The sequence below is a fragment of the Coffea arabica genome, chromosome 8c, assembly GCF_036785885.1.
Source record: "Coffea arabica cultivar ET-39 chromosome 8c, Coffea Arabica ET-39 HiFi, whole genome shotgun sequence".
Taxonomy (NCBI): Eukaryota; Viridiplantae; Streptophyta; class Magnoliopsida; order Gentianales; family Rubiaceae; genus Coffea; species Coffea arabica.
In genome coordinates this window covers 33,111,408-33,137,581 of record NC_092325.1, presented here as the reverse complement: position 1 = coordinate 33,137,581, position 26,174 = coordinate 33,111,408, and the positions used below count along the sequence as shown (strand labels likewise).

Here is a 26,174-nt window from a genome sequence, read left to right as displayed (position 1 = left end):
GAGAAGTAACTATTGTATTTTTTTTTTCCGGCAATAACCTCATAAAGTGTACCCTGGTCTAAACAGTTGATAACTATTTTAGGGCATTTCTGTCATTTTACTTAAAATTACGTGTTTGCCCTTCTAAACATAATAGGCTTCCAGAACAGTAGCTCACTATTTGGGCTGAATTTTGGTTTTTCACCTGCATATTTTCTCCTATTCATCCGCGTCTTTCCCTTCTTCCTCTGTACTATCCCTTGCTGCTTCTTTTGACTTTTAGTTTTAGCCTACCATCTTTCTACTTCTTTCCTGTTTCTTTCCTGTCTATTTCTTTTTCCTCTCATCAGACGAAAAGGAAAAAGCTGCAGTTCAACTGCTTTAGCAGATGATGTCTTCTCATTTATTCAATGTCAAATAAACTCTTTTTTTTTTTTGTAATTTCTTGCTCAGAATTTGCTTACCCACAGGATAATTCTACTTGGAAGGAGGAAAATGGGGAACTTTTGGTTAGATTAGGTTGTACTTCTTGGCCAAAAAATCAGCAAATTTTTCCCCAAATTATGCGTAGCCTTCGATTCATCTTATAGATAATTCTTACAAGATGGCATTTTGGGGAATATTATCCCCCAACTACAGCCGACTTTGTAGCCATGGGGATGCTTTTCTTCTTTGGTTGACTTTTATAGAGAAATTTGAGTCTTGGTTTTGATTGTCAAAATTCCTTTTTTTCCTATTTTATTAGTTTCAGTGTAGCTGAATGTGTTCTTCTAAACTTTTAATACAAATTTAGTCCCATTTTTAATTATGATTACGACATGTTTTGATCCTTTCGATATTACTCTTATGACTAAAATATGTTCTTGAGTAATTTTTTTCATTCTCTAAATATTCAATGCATTGCTTTTTAGTTTTTTTTTCTCTTCTTATTTTATGATTGACGACGTGGAAAATTTGTAGGAGAGTATTGGAGGATTTGGGTTTTTTTGAATTTCCCTTCTCCAGAATTCTGTTATTTTTACTTGAAGTTGGCTTGGAGGTAAGATTTTTTTCCCCTTTTCTAACTCTTAAGAAATTAAGTGAATGACTTCTCTTTAGGGGACAACCATTCTACTAAAAGCAATTTGTGTTCTTTGTTCTCTGTTTTACAGATGGCTAGGTGCCATGGAAGCAATCATTCTACTGAAAGCCAATTTTACATTTTCTTCTCTGCTGTACAAATGTTCCTTTTCTTTCATGTAAAAAATAATATTCTAAGCTGAAGGTGAATGAATGTAATCCCCAGAAACTGGTATCTTCATTGTAAAGGTGTATGAATTTATACTTTTCAAATGGAAAGGATATTATGTAATTTCATTTAAAATGTAAGGTTCTACCTTTGCTTCTTTATTCTTACTCTTATTGATTAAACATTTACAAATGCAACATAGTATAGGATATTTTGATTTTCATTGGAGAGATGCTATGCTAGAAAGCAATAATTTACGCACTTAATATTTTCCACATCTTGCCAGTAAACGTATTTGGCATGCCATGTTTACAACCGATGACCAATGATGTAAGCAATCCACAAAAGTTTTTCAATTATACCACAAAATCACTGAACTTAATAAAATTTTCTACAAGAATCTCTAATATCGGATTTCTTTTCAGCTATAACTTTAATCCTCTAGCCTAAAAATGCTTTTAAAAATTTTTAAACTTAAAAAGAAAAAAGAACAGCAAACAATAACAGTATTTAGGTTGGTATTTCAATTAATAAAAATAAAAAATAATGTTCATATCTAATATTGTTAGGATCAACACTTCTTCAATTTTAATAGGTTGGCGTGAGATATGGTAAACACCTTATTACATTATATACATCTAGGTAAGAATTGTCACTACTTACAATTTAGGTGCTCTGAATTATATTTTCTACACAATAGGTTGGGAATTGGATTTAGATGAATGATTATTTAGTCTGATGAGAATTTTGAACCTTTTCAAATGGGCAATTTATTTCTAATTTAGAATAAGAATTAGATACAATTGTGCCCAAGTTTAAAAATAAAGAGTGGCAAGGAATTTTTCAATATTTGTTATACAATAGATTGGGCATTGGCACAGCCAGAACCATTCTAGTAATCATATAAATGCGCTTACTCGAAGGACTTTGCAATTTTTATAAATTCTTAAAAGAAAAATCACCATCCAAGCCAAGCCGTAACTTTGAGGAAATCAAAGCAGTTAAGATCTTATCCATTGTAAACGCACAAAAGTCAAATATACAACAAGAGCTGATGAAGATGTTTGTATCTGTGTTCACATTAATCTAAAAATGTGAGATGTAAAAGCACTTAATTTTGATATTGTGTACAAATTTACTCTTTTTTTTGTGTACAAATTTACTCGTACAAAATAATTTGTGCCCTTTCTTGTAAGTAAAACTGATTACTTCACTTTCTTGCCGCTTTGGAAGAGTAAGTTAAGAAATTAATGTAGGATTACCAACTAGACTTTTATGGCCCCTTTCTATATGGACATTGACCAATTTGGGTCGGCTATGTTGCATAAAATATTAAGATAAAGAAGGTTGTTTTTGATAAAATATCATAATTTTATTAAAATCTACAAAAATGATAGAAATTACATCATCAATCATACTCAGATATCAAAGGACAAATCTGGAGAATGTCATTCTCCAAATCTGAAGAATAATAAAATATAAGTATACTTTAAAAATTACTCCAGAAATTACTTATAACCTTCTTAAGATAGAGAAGGTTATAACTTATAAGTATAAAATTGAAAACGTCGAGATCCCAATTAGGACTGGAATCTGATTATCTTTATTTGGTCTACAGTTAATGCAGGCATGTTACGCACTCCACTAGTTATTATCCTCTTTTTTTTTATTTTTTATTTTTTTATATTTTTACAAACTATTATTGTTAGAGACGTTGACGTAATGCCTACCAAAACCCCAAATGTGAAAGCTCCTTTCCACACCTCTTGGTAAAACTTTTATTATTGTATCAATGCCTCTGCATCCATTCAAATAAAAAAAAAAAAAATTTCTCTGTTGCATTCAACCAAACAAAATGATTGTAGCAGTTAAGGATTTTTAGTCAATTTTTTTTTAATATAAAGGAAAAGAAACCTAATTCTTAGAAAATAGTCTTCTAATAGTAGAGAAAGCCAATTAGCTCTATGCCAGCACGCTTTCAGTCGAGTCAAATGTGTCTGTCGTCAGTTTACAGCTGCAATGACGGGTCCAACATTTGCTTCTTTCCGCAGCCTGTCGAGTCAAATAAAGCTGTTTAAGGGCTGTCATGTGCTCCCTCCAACAAATAGTTTTAGTTGTTTTCTTTTTTCGAGAATTTAACTTCTTTAATGAAGAATATGTTGTTATTGCAAGCTATCCTTGAATGAACTTACAACATGGCCCTCACATTTCTACCTATTATATAAGAAAGAAGTGAACTTTCTTGCTTTACCTCCTTGCTCGTCACGTGGCTTCGTAATAATTTGACAAGTAGTTTGCTAATATTTCTTGGACATTGCTATTCTTGCCATTGCATTTTATTTGGCCTTTTGTTCGTACAAAATCAAACAAATCTGACTCTTATATTTATGGGTATTTATTGGTCGATAATAAAAAATTCAGTAAAACAATTTTTGATAATTTGGGAATTGATTTTAAGACCCATATACAATTACTGTCCAAACCTTAGTTTGATAAATTGGATCGAAGAATCAGTAGTGAGTTAAAATATTTTAATTTTCTCTAAAAAAATTGTTATAACAAAATAATATCCGACATGTTTTTCAACAAAATTAATCGACTTACTCAAACAAACATGATATGCCAAAAAAAAAAGGGTTCATAATCCTAAGTTCTAAGTCATAATCTCAATTCTTAAACAATATTGAAATAAATAAGAATTTCAAATTTAATTGTTAAGCTAAACTCCAATGTATCAACTTCCATTAAAATTTTATAGTTAGTTAACCAAATCACTAATTACTAATTAATATTTAGTGATAGGATAAAGATTTACTCTTGTATTTAGTAATACACACAAGTGGGCATATATTCTACTTTTGTCTTCTATTGATTTTATGCGAAAGAATGATTTCTACTTAATTGTTCTTGAAATTTTAAGTGGGCATGGCCTGTGCTAAGCACAACCTTAAGTCTGCTAGTAACTTCTATACAACAGGGCTGTCATGTGCTCCCTCCAACAAATAATTTTGGGCAAATTATATTTTACCTCCATGTGATTTATCCTTTTTACATAATTCCCCTATAATTTCAAAAACTATACATAATCCCCTCATGATTTGGATTAAAGTGTCAAAGTGACGGAAATAGTCACTCATAACGGAACTTCTAAAAATGTCGAAATTACCCTTATAAATACATGGCACATTAACCCCGTATAATTTTTATATTTTACCAGATAACCCCCTTATAGTTTAATATTTTACCATATAACCCCCTTATGATTTTTAAAATATACACATAACCCCCCTTGGTTAATACATAATTTTCAACTTTACATAAGGATAATTTTGACATTTTAGGTGACGCCATTATGAATGATCATTCCCGTCATTTTGACACTTTAATCCAAACCATAAGGGGGCTGTGTATAGCTTTTGAAACCATAGGGGAGTTATATAAAAAAATGCTAAACCACGGGGGGATAAAGTGGAATTTGCCCAATAATTTTAGTTGTTTTCTTTTTCGAGAATTTAACTTCTTTAATGAAGAATATGTTATTGTTCCAAGCTATCCTTGAATGAACTTACAACATGGCCCTCACATTTAACTTCTATATATGATTGTGTATTGGCTTTATTTGGATTAGCTATTTTTGGAGGTATTTTTGAAATATTTTACTGTAACAATATAATTAAATTTTTTTTACTATATATGTTTTTAATGGTATTTTTGAAAATATGTTTTCGAATTTTTTTAAAATTTAAAATTTTAATAGAATATTTTTAAAATTTTATAAAATTTTACAACCACCCATTATTACCCCGCCATCCCTTCTCTCCTCCTTCCTCTTCCCTCCTTCTCCCTCTTACCTTCCTCTTTCTCTTCTCTTTCTTCCTCTCCCTTCTTTCTCCTCTATCTTCCTCCCTTACCCCTCCCCTCCTCCCTTCTTCCCCATGCCTCTCTCGCTGCCCCCTTCCCTCCTTTCCTATTGCCACCAAATGTGGTCGCGGGCGGCAACCATTTTCTGGTCACGACTCACGGCTAGAGGGGGGAAAAGGGAGAGGGGTGGCAAGAGAGGGTGGGGAGAAGGGAGGAGAGGAGGAGAAGCAGAGGGAGGAGAGGGGAGGAGGAAGAAGGGGGAGAAAGAAAGAGAAGAGAAAGGGAAGGGAAAGAGGGAGAAGGAGAGGGAGCAGAGAGGGGGAAAGGGCGGTGGGTGGTGGTGTGTTTTTTGTGGTTGGTGGTGACGCATTTTTTTAATATATTTGGAGTTGTTTTTTTATATATTATATGGATGTGATGTTTTTGAAATTGTTTTTGTTTATATATTATTGTAGCATTGTATATGAAAAAGTTGTTTTTTAAAAAATGAGGAATCCAAAATTGGTATTGGGAAAACTGCACTTAGCATGTTTTTGAGAAACATGCTTCTAAAAATTTCAAGCCACGTTTTTTTTTCAATTATATTTTTATTTCACAAGCACATTTGACATAAAGGTGCTACAATGAAAGTTCTCTTAAAACATCTATAGGTATCCTAAAGTAGAAGTTCTATTAAATAAGTGCTCATCAATCCTTGGAGATTACCTATAGATTTTCCTAACTGATATCCATTGTACACCTGTTAAAACATCTAAATCAAACCTAAGTTACCATATAAATACACACATTCACACATTTACATATATTGCATCCCCGTAAATTTGGCAATATTATGCCAAATCAATTATATTTTTTCCAAAATATTGGGCTTGTTTGGAAGTGAAGTTTTTGGCCAAGTTTTTTAGCTACTAGTTTTTTAACAACTTTTGCTACAGGAACTCTAAAAAACTTATCAAAATTTTTTACCTACACACTTTAAAATAATACACAAAAAACTTTTTTCCAAAATCTTAGCCGTTCCTTTGCTCCTTTAACTCTGCTCTCTCTCACAAGTCTTACGCACCTCAATCCTGCAATTCTCTGCAAACCCCCAGGCGGGAAAAAAAAATCAAATTGTGCATTAAATTTCCAAAATTCCGAATGATTCTTAATATGAAAGCCTCCCCGGAGGCCCGGACGACGTCGTCTTCATCATCATTGCCGTCCCGCTCAATCGTTACAGCGGAGATGGCTTTCTTGTTCATCTCCAAAGGATGGAGGGAGGTCCGCTACTCCGCAAGTGCTGACCTCCAAATGATTAAGAACCGGGCGAACAGGGGAATAGGGAAGGGGGTGGCGGAGCAGAGGGAGTGGCGTGCAGAGGGGAGGGGGAAGGGGCAGAGGAGGTGGCGCGGCAGCTGGGGCAGAGGGGATGGCGTGCAGAGGGGAGGGGGAAGAGGCAGAGGAGGTGGCGCTGCAGCTGGGGCAGAGGGGAGAGGGAAGGGGCAGGGCAGAGGGGCTAGCGGGGCAACGGGGGAAGGGCTGGTGGGGGAATGGGGTGGCGGGGCAGAGGGGGTGGCGTGCAGAGGGGAGGGGCAGAGGGGGTGGCGCAGCAGCTGGGATAGAGGGGGTGGCGTGCAGAGGTGAGGGGGAAGGGGCAGAGGGGGTGGCGTGCAGAGGGGAGGGGGAAGGGGTAGAGGGGCTGGCAGGGGAATGGGGCTGGCGGGGGGGGAAATGCAGAGGAGAGGAGAAGGGGAAAGAGAGGACAGGGGTGGCGGGAGGGGGAAGGAAGAAGAAGAAGAAGAAAGAGAGGAAAGAAAAGGAAAAGGAAAAAAAGAAAAAGAAAGAGAAAGAAAAAAAGAAAGAAAGAAAAAAAAGAAAAAGAAAAAAATTCACTTTACAAAAATTTTTACAAAATTTTTTATCTTATAAAAACTTCTACAAAAAAGTTTTTCACCTTATAAAAACTTTTACAAAATTTTTTCAAAAACTTCTACAGTGCGCTACAGTAAAGTTTTAGACAAACTCCCAAAAAACTCAGGTTCCAAACAGGCCCATTGTCATATGAGTAGGGATATAATCGAGTCAAGTTAAGTGCAAGTATTGCTATATTCGAGTTCGAGCTCAAGCGAGCAGTAGAAATGCAGTTCAAACTCGAACTCGAAAAATGATTTGAAAACTCGAGATCGACTCGATTATGCTTGATTTTCTTGCGAGTGTGATCAAGTTCGAGTACTTAATTCAACTAAAAAAGTAATTTTGGTAATTTACATAACTTCCAAGCCTAAAAGAGTAAAATTGTTATAACTAAATATATCATTTTTAATTAATTACTTTGTACTCGATAAGGTTCGACAAGCTTCCGAGCTTGAAAAAATAATGTTCGAACTCGGTTTGAATAATTATCAAACTACTTATACTTAACTTGCATTCGGTCAAAACCGAGTGCAAGTCAAATTTTTTACCGAGCTACTCGCGAGCTGCTCGTGAGGAGTTTGGTTCTATTACATCTCTACATATGAGCCTCTTCTTATTGAGTGCCCAATGAGCACCCATTAACCAAATCATTCTTTTGATCACTCCATATTTTTATTAAATCCATCTATTCATCAATGCTAATCAATAGTAGTGTCATTTGCAGGAAGTCGGCTATTTATAGCTAAAGTACAAAACCAAACGTGCCAAAACTAAAACTACTTAACTAATCAACTAATGGAATAATTAAGGCCCAACTTAGACATAAGTTGACTGAATTATTCTACCTATCTAAGATGCCTAAATGACTCAATTAGAACAAACAACTACATGGATCCAACTTACATGCAAGGTGGTCCAATTCTTTTTCTTAATACAAACGACCAAGTAAGTAAAATAACTAAGCTAGGAAAATAGCAACTTTGATCCGCTTCTTGATCTTCATGAACTAGGAATGGAAAATCCAACACCAAGATCTTCAATGTTTTAATTTGAAGCTAAGATTGCAAGAACGTGAGCATCCTAGGAACTCGAGAACTTGATCCATGCTCGAACCCTGGCAATGTGATCAACACTTGGACAGCTTTCATGCTCATATCAATGTATCTTAATTCAATTTTTTATACAGTGATAGTGTATACATTATCGGATTTGAATGCATAGCAACTAACCACAATTTGAGGGAAAATGACCTATTTCGTCCCTCATATTATAAAAATGAAGCAAATTAGTCCAAAAATGACAACCTGACATAGATTTTAGAGGTAAAATTGGAATATCACTTCAGTTTTCTCCAAATCTAGCTACATCTATTATGTACATGACATTAAGTTAGCATAAAAAGGAAAAAATAAAAAATTATAACAAAAAAGAAACTATTCTATCCAAAAAATTAAAAATTTTTGAAAATGAAATTAAGTCAACATAAAAAGGAGAAAGTTAAAAACTATAATACAAAAAAAACCCTAAGTTACAAAATTTTGTAAGTCAAAATTTTTAATTTTTCTAACGAGAAGGGTTTGTTTTTATGTTATAATTTTGATTTTTTTTTGCTTTTTTCCTAGAGAAAATGGTTTATTTTTTATGTTATACTTTTAATTTTTTTTCCTTTTTATGTTGACTTATTACCACTTTCTCAAATTTTTTTAAAAATTTTTTAGGGAGTAGGTTTGTTTCTGACATTATAATTTTTAAATTTTTTCAATTTTATGTTGAGTTAACGAGATGTGCATATTAGTTGTGGCTAGATCTGGAAGAAACTAAAGTGATGTTCTAATTTTACCCCTAAAATTTGTATCGATTTATTATTGTAAAACTAATTTGCTTCGTTTTTAGGATGCTCAAAGTATGGATCACACCCTTAAAAAAAAAATTATGGTTCACATTTTTTTTTTCAAGTTGCAGAGCTACTAAGGTTGTATGATAAAAAGTGCAACGAATGTGTCTTACCTAAAGGGGCTCTTATTCCTGGGATGAAGAATTGAGATGGACAGTTTTTTTTTTTTTTTTGGTAAATAAAGATGCATTAAAATAAAGTCAAGTCAACAGAGTGCAAATTAAGGTATAGTCATCCGTGGGATGGTAACCCCCTTTAAGTCTTGCAAAAGTAAGGGAAGTACAAAATTAGGACATAATTCAAAAAAAGTGAAGTCTTGAGTGTTGCTTCTTCCCCAGTTGGCAAGGATGTCTGCACATTTGTTTGCTTCTCTATAATTATGGTGAAAACATACTTTCTGGAATGTAGTCAATAGCTCCCTGCAATCAGGCGAAAGTTCATGAAAAATAAGATTATTTGACTTACACAATGAGATGATAATGGCAGAGTCCATCTCCATTATTCATTACACAAGGACAGCTAAATATTGGCCATCTGCCTCTTTTATTCAGTAATTGAAACGACTTGTTTTATCAATTTCTGTCTCCCAGATTTGGAAAGTGCGCAACCCGTGTCTTTTTAAGTCCGTAGCTCCACCCACCGGGATAATGGGAGACTATAGGTACAACGCTAAATGTGGTCTTGACGTTGGGGAATATTCCTAGAACAAAGGAAAATTGGGAATTAATTGCGGAATGGGGTATATCTTTTTCATGTTTTACCTTGTGAATATACTTCTATTGAGGCCTAGATTTGGTACTGTCTAATAGTTTAGTGGTTGTCTTCAATGTATTTGAGGTTTTTTAACCTCGTGTACAAAACTGTTTCCTCTCTCATAATAAGAAAATAGCCATTGTTTGCCCCAAAAAAAATATTTTCTTTTTACTTTGTTTTTAGAATGTGAGAGACTAATTTGCTTCATTTCAAAAGGAACAAAAAAAGTTTCTTTTCTAGAATGTAAAAGATGAAACAAGTCATTTTCCTTAATTTAAACTTAAAATTCAAAATTGCATATATGATAGGGTAAATTATCTTTACCCATTATAGTTTAGCAATTTTGCACATAACCTTCTTGTGGTTTTAAAAGTTACACATAACCTTCTCATAGTATGAATTAAAGTGTTAAAATGACCGAAATGGTCGTCTGTAATGGAACCATTGAAATGTTGAGATTATCCTTGTTTAAAAATTAAAACGTCTAAGTTGACCAAAATATATAAACACAGTATGCATGACATTTTAACCCCTTATGATCTTGTATTTTATCACATAACACCCTTATGATTTGGTGCTTTGCCATATAATCCCCTTATACTTTTCAAAATATATACATAACCCTGTTATGGTTATGATAAAATACACTTTACCCCCTTATGGTTTAGCATTTTTTCACATAATCTCCCTATAGTTTCAAAACTATACATAATCCCCTGATGGTTTTATTAAGTGCCAAAATGATGGAATCTATATTCCATAACGGAGTCAATGAAAATGTTAAAAGTATATCTATGTAAAGTTGCAAGTTATTTATTAACCACGGATGGTTATTGTAATGACTAGCTCAGCCATTAGAAAAGATTGAAATGCAGTCCATGCAATCCATGGAGTCCGTTGAGTTAGTTAGGGAGAATATTCTTGTAGTTAGTTTGTTAGTCTGTTATTGCCAAGTCAGCAGGCAACCAAGACATCATTTGCATGCAGCCAGATATGATCTGAGCTGTATATAAGCATGAGGTCCGGAGGAGGAAGGCACTTTTTGGCATTTGAATAAAATCTCAATCTCTTCTTTCCCAAGTCTTCTTCCCTCTTCTCTTTTCTTTCTAGCTCTCATTACAGTGGTATTAGAGCTTCCGATCCTTGGATTCGGGAGCTTGATTCACAGCCATGGCAGAAGGAACATGCCTTAAAACAATCAAGGAGCAGGTCCGAAAGCAGGAAGCTAAGTTGCAGACATTCATGGAGTCTACCAGCGAGGCTCTGAAATCCATGGAGGAGAAGATGCTGGCCAACTCCACAAAGTTTAAGGCTCTAGTAGCTGGCATTTCGGCGTAGATTGGAGAGATCAACAGGAATCCACAACAAGAAAGAAGACTCCTAGCCACCCCTACAAGTTCCCTGCAAGGCAACTCCAGGCCAGGGCAAGTGCATCAAGAAAGAGGAGAACGAAATACTTTCATCCCAGGGGTGCCCAAGCTAGAGTTCCCCAGGTTCACAGGAGAGCAGGTAAGGGATTGGATCCAGAAATGTGAGACTTTCTTCCATCTGTATGGCATATTGGATTCGCAGAAGATACTGATTGCAGGAATGCACTTGGAAGGGAGGGCAAATGTCTGGTTCCAAAGTTTCAAACAGGATAAGAGGACATTCGGATGGGAAGAGTTCAAGAAAGGAGCGAGTCATAAATTCGGAGACCTAGGGGATGAGGATGGAGTCGAGGAATTCAACAAACTGCAGCAATCCTCCACAGTAATGGCTTATCAGGAGAAGTTTGAGGAATTGAGAGCCATAGTACTGCTCAAGAATCCGGGGTTGAGTGAGAGTTATTTTGTTTCCAGCTATCTGAGTGGATTACAGGAGGAGCTCAAGGTACTGGTCAAAATGCACAAACCTTAGACCCTACAAGAAGCCTTCGAGGTCGCAAGATGGCAGGAAAAGGCACTTGAGGTAATTTTCAAGAAGAGCAAGGCATCTAACAGGCTCTTTCCTCCTTCACAGACGAGTTCCAGTGGAGGAATGTCTGCACACAGACCACCTGTGGCCAGGGCAGCAACAGTCAGCAAGGGAGATTCCACAAAGCAAGGTCCTGTTTCTCAACCATACAAGAGAATCACCCCCACTGAGTTCCAATACAGGAAGGACAACCATTTGTGCTTTAAATGTGGAGCAAAGTTTGGACCAGTTCATGTGTGTAAGGACAAGGGGATACACATGATTATTGCTACTGAATTAGAAGATAGGGTAGATGAGGAGGAGGTGATAGAATACATGGGTAGTGGGAACAAACAGGAGGTCGAACTATCCTTACATTCTCTCACAGGGAATCTGCTCTCTAGCACCATTAGGTTGTTAGGGAAGGCTAGAGATTCTGAAATTTCTATTCTATTGGATGGAGGTAGTTCTAATTGTTTCCTTAAGAAGACAGTTGCACAAAGGTGGCAGGAGCTTATCCGGCAACACAAACCCTTCAAAGTCAAAATTGCTGATGGTCAGGAACTTTGCTGCAGTCAGTGGATACCCAATTTCCAATGGAGCATGCAGGGACAGAAATTTTGCCATAGTGTGTACCTGTTAGACTTGGAGCCCTATGATCTGATCATAGGGGTGGACTGGATGAAAGCCTACAACCCCCTAACATTTGATTTTAAGCAACTGCAGGTCTCTTTCAGTAAGGATGGTGACATGGTGACACTGCGAGGGGATGAGGGTACTGCAAACACCAGGATGACTCAGGGAGAGGGGGCCAAAAGATACATGAGGAAGAAACTCCAGCAAGCTGTGCAGGCCTGCACAATCAGTAAGCTCAGTCACAGGTAAACACTACTCCAAATATTCTAGAACCTATGTTGATTGAGTTCCAGGATGTGTTTAGTGAGCCTAAACAATTACCCCCAAAAAGATCATTTGACCATCAAATCCCCTTGAAAGCTGATGCAAAACCATTCAAATTAGCTCCTTATCGATATCCCCATGTCCAGAAAACTGAGATAGAAAAACAAGTCAAGGAGATGCTGCACAGTGGCATAATCCAACCTAGTCACAGCCCCTTTGCTTCACCTGTCCTACTGGTAAGAAAGAAAGATGGTAGCTGGAGATTTTGTATAGACTATAGGCAACTTAACTTCCTAACCATTAAAGATAAATTTCCAATCCCCATTATAGATGATATTTTGGATGAACTTCATGGAGCTAAAGTCTTCTCCAAGATTGATCTAAGATCTGGTTACCACCAGATTTGCATGAACCCCTTGGATATTCCTAAGACAGCTTTCAAAACTCACTGTGGGCTCTACGAATTTCTAGACATGCCATTTGGGCTTACCAATGCTCCAGCTACATTCCAGGCCCTCATGAACTCAGTGTTTGAACCTTTCCACAGAAAATTTGTCTTGGTCTTCTTTGACGATTTCCATGTATATGGTCCAGACATGGACTCTCATATCCACCACCTTAGACAGGTCTTAGAAACCTTAAGATCTCATACCCTCTTTGCTAAGCTCACTAAGTGCTCTTTTGGGCAAAATCAAATAAAATATTTGGGGCATGTGGTTATTGGTGAGGGGGTGAGTGCTGATCCTTCCAAGGTAGAGTGCATGGTGAACTGGCCGGAATCTACTGATGTCAAGGCCTTAAGGGGGTTCTTGGGTTTGACGGGATATTACAGGAGGTTTGTCAAGAACTATGGATCCATAGTCAAGCCCCTCACTGACCTTTTAAAGAAAGATGGTTTTGTCTGGAGCAAGGAAGCCAGTGCTGCGTTTCTTGAACTCAAACAGGCTATGAGTAACACACTTGTTCTGGCATTGCCAGACTTCTCAAAGCCTTTTGTGTTGGAGACAGATGCCAGCAATCAAGCTATTGGGGCTGTCATTATGCAGCAAGGACAACCCATTGCTTACATGAGTCAGGCATTAGGTGCAAGAAACCAGGCTTTATCTATCTATGAAAAGGAGCTACTAGCCTTAATTGCTGCTGTTAACAGGTGGAGGCATTACCTACTGGGGTCTCACTTCATCATTAGGACTGATCATCATAGCCTAAAATACCTGCTGGAGCAGGAGATCTGGACTCTATTGCAGCAGAAATGGTTAACTAAACTAATGGGGTATGATTATGAGATTTAGTTCAAGAGAGGAAAGGAGAATGTAGTGGCAGATGCACTTTCCAGGAGGGGGAAGGACTCTCACGAGCTCAATGCCATATCCATGGTGAAGCCTGCATGGATCGCTGACTTAGCAGAAAGCTAAGGAGTTGTTCACTGCATTAGCCATCAATGGCACAGAAATGCCTGAATATTTCTACAATGGTGGGGTCATCAGGTACAAGGGAAGGATATATGTGGGGGCCTCTACTTCCCTCAGGCAACAACTCATTGCCTGCATGCACATGTCAGCAGTTGGAGGACACTCAGGAAATCTGGGTACCTACAAGAGAGCTAAGGCATATTTCTTCTGGCCTGGCATGAAAAGAGAGGTAGAAGGCTTTGTACAGGGCTGTGACATATGTAAGAGGAATAAGGGAGAGAATTGTAAGCCCCCTGGGCTGTTACAGCCCCTATCCGTACCAGAACAAGCATGGCAGCACATATCTATGGATTTCATTGAAGGGCTTCCTAAATCTAAGGGGTGTGATACACTGTTTGTAGTGGTTGATAGGTTCACCAAATTTGCACATTTCATCCCTTTAACAAGCCACTATACGGCTAAGAGTGTAGCACAAGTGTTCTTGGATCAGATATTCAGACTGCATGGCTTACCCTCCAGCATTGTGTCACATAGAGACAGGATATTTACTAGCATATTTTGGCAGGAGCTATTCTCAAGTCTAGGGGCTCAGTTAAATTTCTCTACTGCCTATCACCCCCAATCTGATGGTCAGACAGAGAGAGTGAACAGGTGTGTAGAGACCTACTTGAGGTGCATGTGCTCTGAACAACCTCGCAAATGGAAAAGACTACTGGCAGCAGCAGAGTAGTAGTACAACACCAATTTCCACACTGCATTGAAGATGTCTCCATTTCAAGCTCTGTATGGCTACACCCATACACAACTCAACATCACCCCAGGAGCATCGATGGTAGCAGCATTGGATGATTGGATGGCAGAAAGAGTAAACTGGAATTTGATGCTCAGGGATAATTTGCTCAAGGCACAGAACAGGATGAAACAGAATGCTGATAGGCTCAGGTCTGATAGGAGCTTTGAGGTGGGACAAGCCACTATACGGCTAAGAGTGTAGCACAAGTGTTCTTGGATCAGATATTCAGACTGCATGGCTTACCCTCCAGCATTGTGTCACATAGAGACAGGATATTTACTAGCATATTTTGGCAGGAGCTATTCTCAAGTCTAGGGGCTCAGTTAAATTTCTCTACTGCCTATCACCCCCAATCTGATGGTCAAACAGAGAGAGTGAACAGGTGTGTAGAGACCTACTTGAGGTGCATGTGCTCTGAACAACCTCGCAAATGGAAAAGACTACTGGCAGCAGCAGAGTAGTAGTACAACACCAATTTCCACACTGCATTGAAGATGTCTCCATTTCAAGCTCTGTATGGCTACACCCATACACAACTCAACATCACCCCAGGAGCATCGATGGTAGCAGCATTGGATGATTGGATGGCAGAAAGAGTAAACTGGAATTTGATGCTCAGGGATAATTTGCTCAAGGCACAGAATAGGATGAAACAGAATGCTGATAGGCTCAGGTCTGATAGGAGCTTTGAGGTGGGAGACCTAGTCTATCTCAAGTTACAACCATATAGACAGACTTCTGTGGCCCTGAGGAGGAACCTGAAGCTGTCTGCTAAGTACTATGGACCTTTCAAGGTACTGCAGAAGATAGGACAAGTGGCCTACAAACTAGAGCTGCCAACAGGTTCAACCATCCATCCTGTGTTCCATGTCTCTCAGTTGAAGCCCTCTACTAAGGGGGAACCAGTCCAGTATTCTCTGCCTACACTGAATGAACAAGGAGAGGTACGGATAGCACCCCAAGCTGTGCTGGAGAGAAGGAGTAAAAGGAGGGGAGGTTAGGCTACAGAGCAGGTGTTGATCTTGTGGGAAAACCTGAACTAGGATGATGCTACTTGGGAAGATGCAGCGGTCATCAGGTCATAGTTTCCAGAATTTTCCCTTCAATCCTAGAGACTAGGATTTGGTTAAGGGGGGAGTAATGTAATGACTAGCTCAGCCATTAGAAAAGATTGAAATGCAGTCCATGCAATCCATGCAGTCCGTTGAGTTAGTTAGGGAGAATATTTTTGTAGTTAGTTTGTTAGTCTGTTATTGCCAAGTTAGCAGGCAGCCAAGACATCATTTGCATGCAGCCAGATATGATCTGAGCTGTGTATAAGCATGAGGTTCGGAGGAGGAAGGCACTTTTTGGCATTTGAATAAAATCTCAATCTCTTATTTCCCAAGTCTTCTTCCCTCTTCTCTTTTCTTTCTAGCTCTCATTACAGTTATGTATATATTTTGAAAACTATAAAGGGGGTTTTGTGTTACGGCACTAAACAATTAAAGGGTTATATGATAAAACGTAAAATCATATAGGGTTAAAGTATCGTGCCTATTATGTTTATATATTTTGGTCAATTCAATTATTTTAATTTTTAAACAAGGATAGTTTCGACATTTTCATGGGTTCCGTTACAGAGGATCATTTTTGTCACTTTGACATTTGAGTCCAAATTATGATGGAGTTATATATAGTTTTTGAAAATATTGGGGGTTATGTGAAAAATTGCTAAATTACAAAGGAGTAAAATGCATTTAACCCTTATGCTTAATAAATAATTTTCAACATTACATAGAGATACTTTTTACATTTTAGTTGACTAAGTTATGAAATACAAATTTCATTATTTTGATATGTTAATTCAAACCATGAAAGCGTTATGTATTGTTTTAAAATTACTTGGGATTATGTTATAAAAGTGCTAAATTTTAGGGGAATAAAATTTAATTTGCCCTATATTATATGCATCCAATACTGTTGGTTGGCGTATGCACCGTAAACGGATAAAAGGTTAACCCGATTTATTATCATATGACAACGTAATCTATTTTTCTTTCTGGTCAACAACTGCCCATCCAGATAAATTCAGAAAGGAGTAATGTGAGTGGAGTACGGATCGTCCCCTAACAATGGAACTTTCCTTCAACTTCATTGCTCTCTTTCTTTTGGTAGCCTTCATTTCAACTTTAATCAAGCAAAGGAATGGATCAAAAGCAGCCCAAAAGCTGCCTCCATCTCCATGGAAGCTACCTTTAATTGGAAACTTGCATCATTTGATAGGTTCCCCACCCCATCATGCTCTCAGAAATTTATCTAAAAAACATGGACCTCTAATGCACTTTCAGCTTGGTGAAGTTTCGTCAATTGTCGTATCATCGTCCCGTCTTGCGAAAGAGGTATTAAAAACTCATGATCTTGAATTTGGAAATCGAGCTGAATTTCTAGCAACCAAGATCCTGTGCTATGACTATGGAGATATTGCTTCTGCTCCATATGGTGACTACTGGAGACAAATGCGCAAAATTTGTGCACAGGAACTCCTGAGTCCCAAAACTGTTCGATCTTTTGGTTGTATTCGTCAAGATGAGGCTTTGAAGCTTATGTCATCGATCAAAACTCTGGCTGGTGCCGGAAAAATTGTTAATCTAAAGGAGAAACTGGCCTCATACACGAGCTCCATGGTTTGCAGAGCAGCATTTGGGAAAGTCAGCAAGGACGACCACAAAGCGTTCTTACAGTTAGTTATGGAGGCACTGCCCCTTTCAAGTGCTTTTGAAATATCTGATTTGTTTCCTTCCCTCAAGATTCTTCATCCCTTGTTTTCAGCCAAAACAAAGTTGATGAAGGTCCACCATAAGATGGATGTCATTTTGGACAAAATTATTGATCAACATATTGACAACCTAGCAAGAACAAGGATGGCGATGGGCGAATCCGGCCACGAAGATCTAACTGATGTTCTACTAAGAGTTAAAGAAAGTGGCGACCTTCAATTTCCAATTACCAAAAACAATGTCAAAGCAGTCCTATTTGTAAGCAATAGTTTAGCAAATTTTTGGCTTTGTGATCTAAAGTTTAATTAATATGTTTGCTTTCTGACAAAGAGGATTCAACACTTGATGCAGGACATGTTTTTAGGGGGGACCGAAACTTCATCCACTACATTGGAGTGGGCGATGTCCGAGCTGATTAAAAATCCAAATGTGATGACCAAGGTTCAGAATGAAGTAAGGAAAGCTTTTACGGGAAAGAAGACCATTGAAGAAAATGAGATACAGCAGTTGCAATACTTAAAGCTAGTGATCAAAGAAACTTTGAGGTTACATCCTCCTGCCCCTTTATCAGTTCCCAAACAATGCAGGGAGCAATGTGAAATAGATGGATATAGCATCCCCGTGAAAACAAGGCTGTTTGTTAATACTTGGGCAATCGCAAGAGATCCTGAATATTGGGATGATCCAGAGAGTTTCAAGCCAGAGAGATTCGAAAACAGTTCAATTGATTTCACAGGAAATCACTTTGAACTTTTACCATTTGGTTCAGGAAGAAGGATTTGCCCAGGAATATCATTTGGTATAGCCAATGTTGAGCTTCCTTTAACTCTTTTGCTCTATCATTTTGACTGGAGGCTCCCAAATGGCCTGAGCCCTGACGACTTAGACATGATAGAGAGCGTTGGAATTGCTACAACTAGGAAAAATGACCTTTGCTTGCTGGCCACTCTATATGATCCTTAACTTGATAGGGCACTGTAACCTCCAAAGACGGACATATTGGCATATCTTTTGATGGTCAATAGCATTTTTAGTCATCTTACCAGATTTCCATTTTCACATTTTGAGTCATTCAGAATAAATTTTGGTTTAATTAGTTCAAGTTTTGAATTTGTAAGTTTGTAGTTTGGCTGATGTTGGTGGTAATGCCTTATAGCTCTATCCATTTTGTGTGTGATTTTAATTTTCAAGCGTTATATCACATTTCTTTAGGATGAATTAATTTCTTCTGTTTAAAGGAAAGGAGATTTTGTTAAATTGTCTCTAAAAAATTTTGTGCTTTGATAGTTCTAATCAGTAAGGCCCTGCATGGAGACAGACAGAAAGAAAAAAAAAATTTACTGCAGTAAGGGCAGTAAATTGATTCTCTGACAATTTGGCTAACTTTAATCAAGATTTATCTTTCATGCCTCTATTCCAAATACTTGCAATTCCAGCAAGATCTCTGGCAATATGACAATATTGTTTTTCATCAACATGGTTTACCCCTTTGTAGTTTCGCGTTTTACCATACTATCCCCGATTGTTCAATTATTTTCACTGAACTCCCTTGCAATTTTCTTTAAATTGGAAAATAGATGAAAGCACCTCGGATTGACCCAATCATCTTATTTTAGGCAAGCCATATGACATAAAAGGAATCTTATTAAAGCCTTCATTCTGCCTTTATCTGCTAGCGGTTTTCCTTGAAATTTATTTTGGAGGACAAAAGAAAATTGGCCTATGCAGATTTCAGTGCTTCCAAATTACAACCTGATAATAAAAAAGAAAAAAGATTCAATCTCTTTGTGCTTTAAAGTCACAAAATTGGGTGGCTAAAGTCATATTTCTTAGCTCTTTGTGGATTTATTGCTGAAAATCAGGCTATAGGTTAATTAGTTGGTAGAGCAGAGTCGGGGAACACAAACGTAGAAACTGGTGGATACTACTCGTTTTCTTCATTTTTCAAACAAAAAAAATTTTTTAATGGAAGAGCGATGGGATTTGAGAAAGGAAAAAGAGAAGGGGAATTAGAACCCAAGACGGAAAAGAAACTCCGTGCAGAGGAAGTGAGACGAAAAGAAATTCTCAGAGTCAACCTAAGTTTCCGAAACAATAGGATGTTACCTTTTTTCCGCATGCCAAAGTTGATTTCACTCATGATGCAATAGGATCTTTGCTTCTCTATTTTCATCTATTTAGTCACATCTGACTCAAAATTTTCTAATTATCTGTTTTATCTTAAGAAAGAGATATATTACTTTCACCACTGGAATTCAAAGATCATATTGCCAAACAATGGAACTCCCCTTCAACTTCATTGCCTTCTTTCTTTTCCTTGCCTTTGTCTTATGTTTAATCAAGGAATGGAAGAGATCCAAAGCAGCCCAAAAGCTTCCACCATCTCCTTTAAAGCTACCTGTTATTGGAAACATGCACCATTTGGTCGGTTCCCCACCCCATCACGCTCTAAGAAAATTAGCTAGGCAACATGGAGCTCTGATGCACCTTCAACTCGGTGAAATTTCTTCAATCGTTGTATCATCGCCACATTTGGCTAAAGAGATCATGAAAACTCATGATCTTGCCTTCGCGAATCGGGCAGAATTTCTAACGAGCAAGATCTTAATGTATAACAGCTCAGACATTGCTTGCTGCCCATACGGTGACTACTGGAGACAAATGCGAAAAATTTGCACTCTGGAACTCCTTAGTGCTAAAAATGTCCGATCTTTTGGCTCCATCAGGCAAGATGAGGCTTCGCATCTCGTGGCATCTGTTCAGGCTCTAGCTACTGCTGGAGAACTAATTAACATAAGTGAGAAACTGTACTCGTACACGAGTTCTATGGTTTGCAGAGCAGCATTTGGGAAAGTAAGCAAAGACCTTCACCGTGAATTCTTACAGCTAACGAGTGAATCAGCACCCCTTTCAAGTACCTTCGATATTTCTGATCTGTTTCCATCTTTCAAGATTCTTCATCCCCTCCTTTCGGTCAAGAGCCAACTGGTTAAGATCCATCTCAAGATGGATAAACTGCTCGGCAACATAATTGATCAGCACATTGACAACCTAGCCAGAACAAATATGGCCACTGGTGAATCCGGCAATGAAGATCTAATTGATGTTTTACTTCGAGTTAAAGAAAGCGGTGATCTTCAATTTCCAATCACCAATAATAACATCAAGGCTATTGTAATAGTAAGCACTGATGCAGTAAAATTTCGCCTTAATTTCTGCAATGTTTAACTCCTTAGACTCCTTTAACTTGTTTCTTTTGGGATTAATGCAGGACGTGTTTTCAGCCGGAACTGAAACTTCATCCACGACTGTGGAATGGGCTATGTCAGAGATGGTTAGAAATCCAAATGTTATGGCCAAAGCTCAATCTGAAATAAGGACAGCCTTCAAGGGAAAGAAAAAAATTGAAGAAACTGATATTCAAGAATTGAAGTACCTAAGGTTAGTGATCAAAGAAACTCTTAGGTTACATCCTCCAGGCCCTTTGCTAGTTCCTAGAGAATGCAGGGAGGAATGTGAAATTGAGGGATACACCATTCCCGTCAAGACAAGAGTCTTAATCAATGCCTGGGCAATAGGGAGAGATCCTGACTATTGGAATGATCCGGAGAGTTTTAAACCAGAGAGATTTAAAAGCAATCCAGTTGATTTCACGGGAACTCACTTCGAGTATCTACCGTTTGGTGCGGGAAGGAGGATGTGCCCTGGAATTTCATTTGGCTTAGCTAATGTTCACCTTCCTTTAGCTCTTCTGCTTTACCACTTCGACTGGAAACTCCCAGATGGCCTTGATCCCTGTGACTTAGACATGTCGGAGACAGTAGGAATAACAGCATCAAGAAAAGATAGCCTTCGTTTGCTAGCCACATCATATGATCCTTACCTTCAAAAGCCATATCAAACTTCTGTGGATTCAACATATGAGCTGCCGACTGGGCTCTCATGATGCTGTCACATTTTCGATTCTCGATTTTAATTTGCTGATAATACATTATGGGGCATATGTTCTGTTTATGTTTGAAATACAATTGTTGTTGATAGAAGATGTAATTTCAACCTAAGCCTTGATAAGCCTAAAGCATAGCTGTCTTTGATTACAACACTCGAGTATGTGGGGAATGAAACTGCATTAAACTTTTATCTCAGTTTTACGCATACCGGGTAATTTTGGTACTTGAAATCTTAAACTATAGAAGGTAAGTATAGCATTCAAAATCTCAAGGTGCTAGGCAAAATAGTCAGAAAATGAGAGGAATTTCTCAAATTATCCCTAAAAGAAAATAATCCTAATTGGGATTGGAAAAAAGCACTCAGTTCAGGCAAAAAAAATTTTTTTTTTTTTGCTGGCAAAGGGGCAGAGAAAAGGGCTAATAGATATACAGACCTAACTAGATCAAAGAGATACTCTAACACCACTTTTGGATTTTTTTCACTCCAAGTAAAATTTGAACCCCGACCTATAATCCAAAGAGGGATTTAAATCGCTTTTTGGTGGCCACTGAATCAAAGCTCAGTGGTTCAATTCAGTCATATTCGGAGGAGCTGTATTGCAACTTTGTTTTCAAATTCTCTTGTTTTTGCCTCTCATCAATGCAAGAATGGTACGTGGTTCACTAGCAATTATTCCCTTACCAAAGGTGTCATATTGCAAGAGAAATATTCGCGTAAAACTCCCAAACCAATAAAATCACGAAAGGGGATAAATTACTTTTTACTGCCATGTGATTTCACATTTTATCACACTATCCTCTTATAATTCTGCATTACTTAATTAATCTCCTGTAAATATAGTTTTCTGTAAAATGGAAAATAGAAAAAAGGTATCTCAAGTTAGGGTGATTGGCACAGAATCGCTTCAGAAACGTGTGTGAAGCATGAATAAGGCATAACATGGATTCTAGTTTTAAAAAAAAAAATATATATATATATATATATATATCACAATAGGATATCATTCTTTGCTTTTTTGTAATATCCACTCCACTGCCCCCAAGGTTTCACATTCGACCATATAATCCCTCCATAATTTTTGTAGAAATTGGTTGGACTCTTGATCTATTTAGTACTTAAGTAGAGCATTTTACAAGCATTTTAACCAACAACATATTTGGAAGTGTTTTCCGTTTATTTCTATTTTACAGAAAACAATATGAAAATTAAGTGGATAATATTGAATAATAAGGTGAGACATTGTGAAATACTAAAGCCCAAGGGTGTAAATAGTAATTTAATTATTTGGAAGTTTCTTTTCCTACAAAACATGTGTTACACAATTGCTTTCGCATTCATTCAGGAGAAACAAAAATCCTTGGTTGCACTCAAATCTAACAAAAGGATTGTGAAACTTAGGGAAGTAAATTGTAGCCCACCTTTAGTCTGAACGTAGAGAAGGATTCGTCTGTAGCGCAGAAATAGCGTGGTTTTTTTACCACAACTAAAAATACAAATCCTATCCGTCCATCCATCATTGAAACCATATCAACCATTTGATGTGTGGTAAAACACGTAACAAAACAATCCAAGAAGATGGAGATAAAACAGCGAAATATATTAAGGGCTCGTTTGGGTTGCAATAATTATTGAAAAGTACTTCCTTAATAGAGTTTTTAATAAAAATACTTTTTAACTGCTTTAGTACTTTTAAATATATTGGGCAAATTATATTTTACCCCCCTGCGATTTAGCTTTTTTTTACATAACCCTCCTATGATTTCAAAAGTTATACATATCCCCCTCATGATTTGGATTAAAGTGTTATAATAACGGAAATAGTCATTCGTAACGGAACTTCTAAAAATGTCGAAATTACCCTTATAAATACATGACACACTAATCCCTTATATTTTTATATTTTACCATATAACCCTCTTATGATTTAATACTTTACCATATAACCCCCTTATGATTTTCAAAATATACACATAACCCCCATTGGTTAATAAATAATTTTCAACTTACATAAGAGTATTTTTGACATTTTAGATGGCTCCGTTATGAATGATCATTCCTGTCACTTTGACACTTTAATCCAAACCATGAGGGGATTATATATAGCTTTTGAAACCATAGGGGGGTTATGTAAAAAAAGGCTAAACCACAGGGGATAAAGTGAAATTTGCCCAAATATATTACTTGGAGATATAGTTTAATAAGTACTTATTGTATTGGATAATGTATAATTTAAAAATTTTTTAAAGTATTTATCTCTTTATTTGATTCATAATATAGGATAAAATGATTAAATTTGATATTTTATTTTTTAAATCACAAAAACCTATTCTAAAAGTATCAAATTTAAGTTTTTGCTAAAAGTGCTTTTAAAATCAAAAGTTTTACTCCTAATTTTATGGAATGATATTCACCAAATGATTTAAAAGTAGTTTTTGCACCTAAAAGTGTTTTTTTACTAAAAGCACCACAACTCTAAATGGAGCCTAAAGCAAAGAAAGAATATCAAAGTTCACTTTAACTATTACAATCCATTCTATTACTATGAGGGACACAGACTGCCCTAGTGTCCTCATCAAAGCAAAAGAATAAAAAATTGCAAAGTTCTGGATTAATGAACTGCCCAATTTTGCCAGAAGGTCAGCACACCTGTTTGCTTCGTGATAGAGATGTCTGAGTTTAACCTACAGAAGCGCGAAAGCAGGCATCTGTTGTCCATAATAATAGGATGTAAAAGATGATCAGTGTTGATAGTAGAATTTAGCAAAGAAATAACTTCTAAGGTAGATTTTGAGAGAGATAGCGAGATGAATTCCTTCTCCGATGCCCCAGACAACAACCTTGATCCGGGATCATATTATGTGTCATAAGTCATGACAGGGATCTCCGTTCTAGCGGAAAGATGCTTGATCTGGGATCGAAGATTATTTGAATTTTTCTTTTGTATCTTTTTGCCTTACTGCTACAATTTGTGAGTGATGATACTGTAACACATTTTGAACTAGCAAAGCTGTTACTATTTTTTTACGGCAATCATAATATTTTTATAATAAAATCTATTTTAATTTAAAAAAAAAGGAGTGTAAAAAAACTGTGTATAAGAAACTAATTGAAACAAAAAGCCCAAAGAGGGAGGATCAAGTCCCTCCTTAGTAGCCACCGAAAGCTCAGTGGTTATCTAGTAAAGCTGTTACGTATCACTAGACTTAGTCAAATTTGGATATGGGTCAGTCTACTTTGATCAAGACAACAACCTTTATTTAGTTGAAAGGTAAACAGAATATGGGGGAGAGAGAGATGGTAAAGCTCTTACGTATCACTAGATTTAGTCAAATTTGGACATGGTTTGGACACAGGTCAGTCTACTTTGATCAAGACGTACAACAACCTTTATTCAGTTGAAAGGTAAACAGAAAATGGGGGAGAGAGAGACAGCAAAGCTGTTACGTATCACTAGATTTAGTCAAATTTGGACATGGGTCGGTCTACTTCGTATAACTGGATTTAGTGAAATTTGCATGTGGGTCAATCAACTTACTTTGATCAAGACAACAACCTTTTATTTAGTTGAAAGGCAAACGGAAAATGGGGAACAGAGAGAGAGAGAGGGGGAGAATTTCAAGCAAACCAAATCATCTTTTTTTTTCCCTCTTGTAAGAAAAAGTATAAATGAGTTTGGCTTCTATCACCACTTGAAATCTGAAAAATACCTCCAAAAGTATAAGTTGCTTATAGAATTTTTACATATGATTGATTAACATACCTCTCACATCAGTCATAAAATTAAAACACGTGATTTATTAACACAGTCCTCACATCAATAACAAAATTTTAGTACATGATCTTTTGTGATAAAATAATCCGTTCTACCAAGCTAACTTATGTTGGCAACCAAATCAACTTATGAGCTAGCAAGAGCTATCACCTTAGACGCCATTGCACTATTATCACTAATTTTCAAGCCAATCACTATCAATGAAGCGTTAAAAATTTCAAATCAACCAAATCACCTTATTGTCTGCTCTATCTCAATAAATAAACAAATGAAAACGACATTAATCTACTGAAAATTGACATGGTAGACGCCCTACTCTTTTTTGTCAGAAGTGACATGGTAGACGCCCTACTCAGTATCAACAAGTAGGTAGGAGTTAGGAAAAAGTTTCTTTCACGAGTTGCGTCTGGGGCAACCTTGTTTGAGCTGCAATATGTTCTTTAATGGAGAATCATCATGGTAACAAGTCAAAGTCGATTGTGCAGTAATCGCAGACAAAAAGTGCAAAGGAGGAGCTAGTTACAACTGCGTCAGCTAAGATAGCAAAAGAAGTACAAAAAATTACGTGTTACCGACCGATCGTTGCGATATGTGCCAGCCAGGTATTAGTAATAGTCTGAGCCAGTCAACTGGTCAAACCTGGATGGCACCACATATTTTCATTTCAAGTCTTTTCTTCTTCTTCTCTCTCTCTCTCTCTCTCTCTGTCGTTTTTTTTTTCCCCATATTTTCTACTCAACAATCAATCTCAATTGTGGTCTAATCATCAATATCATTACTGACAGGAAGCAACGTGTGCATACTCCATTTCCAGACCATACGATTGGCTGGACATCTAACAGCTTCCTTCGCGATTCCATTCCAAGCCAAGGGTTCCTAGCTGCCGATGGGGTAGTCATGAGTCAGAACGAAAAAGATTGGGCCTCCTAGCTGCCGATGGGGTAGTCACGAGTCAGAACGAAAAAGATTGGGCCTGTTTGTAACCTGAGCTTTTTTAAAATTTATCTAAAATTTTACTGCAAAATCTGGTAGTGGGTTGGA

General features: G+C 37.1%; 3 protein-coding genes and 1 long non-coding RNA gene across 4 annotated transcripts; all 4 read left to right on the top strand.

Annotated features, from left to right (window-relative positions):
* The first annotated feature begins 212 nt into the window (after positions 1 to 212).
* Positions 213 to 1,399, top strand: LOC140013853 (uncharacterized). The gene is made up of 2 exons (XR_011820684.1): positions 213 to 1,018; positions 1,131 to 1,399. It is a non-coding gene; the product is annotated as an uncharacterized lncRNA (long non-coding RNA).
* A 13,812-nt stretch (positions 1,400 to 15,211) lies between these two features.
* Positions 15,212 to 15,652, top strand: LOC140013483 (uncharacterized). Its single transcript, XM_072062776.1, has one exon. It carries the CDS (start codon positions 15,212 to 15,214, stop codon positions 15,650 to 15,652), a length of 441 nt encoding a protein of 146 aa, XP_071918877.1.
* A 1,060-nt stretch (positions 15,653 to 16,712) lies between these two features.
* On the top strand, positions 16,713 to 18,593 carry LOC113706656 (premnaspirodiene oxygenase-like). The gene is made up of 2 exons (XM_027228587.2): positions 16,713 to 17,668; positions 17,762 to 18,593. Exons 1-2 carry the CDS (start codon positions 16,766 to 16,768, stop codon positions 18,371 to 18,373), a joined length of 1,515 nt encoding a protein of 504 aa, XP_027084388.1. The 5' UTR covers positions 16,713 to 16,765; the 3' UTR covers positions 18,374 to 18,593.
* Positions 18,594 to 19,595: 1,002 nt separating this feature from the next.
* LOC113706621 (premnaspirodiene oxygenase-like) lies at positions 19,596 to 21,453 on the top strand. Its single transcript, XM_027228548.2, has 2 exons — positions 19,596 to 20,590; positions 20,682 to 21,453. Exons 1-2 carry the CDS (start codon positions 19,688 to 19,690, stop codon positions 21,354 to 21,356), a joined length of 1,578 nt encoding a protein of 525 aa, XP_027084349.1. The 5' UTR covers positions 19,596 to 19,687; the 3' UTR covers positions 21,357 to 21,453.
* Positions 21,454 to 26,174: the final 4,721 nt, after the last annotated feature.

What these genes read in the sequence shown, in the direction of transcription:
- LOC113706621 (XM_027228548.2), top strand. Translation starts at nt 19,688, where the DNA reads ATGGAACTCCCCTTCAACTTCATTGCCTTCTTTCTTTTCCTTGCCTTT. An exon ending in ACATCAAGGCTATTGTAATA is followed by an intron (nt 20,591 to 20,681) that starts GTAAGCACTGAT and finishes GGATTAATGCAG; the next exon opens with GACGTGTTTTCAGCCGGAAC.
- LOC140013483 (XM_072062776.1), top strand. Translation starts at nt 15,212, where the DNA reads ATGGTAGCAGCATTGGATGATTGGATGGCAGAAAGAGTAAACTGGAAT.
- LOC113706656 (XM_027228587.2), top strand. Translation starts at nt 16,766, where the DNA reads ATGGAACTTTCCTTCAACTTCATTGCTCTCTTTCTTTTGGTAGCCTTC. An exon ending in ATGTCAAAGCAGTCCTATTT is followed by an intron (nt 17,669 to 17,761) that starts GTAAGCAATAGT and finishes CACTTGATGCAG; the next exon opens with GACATGTTTTTAGGGGGGAC.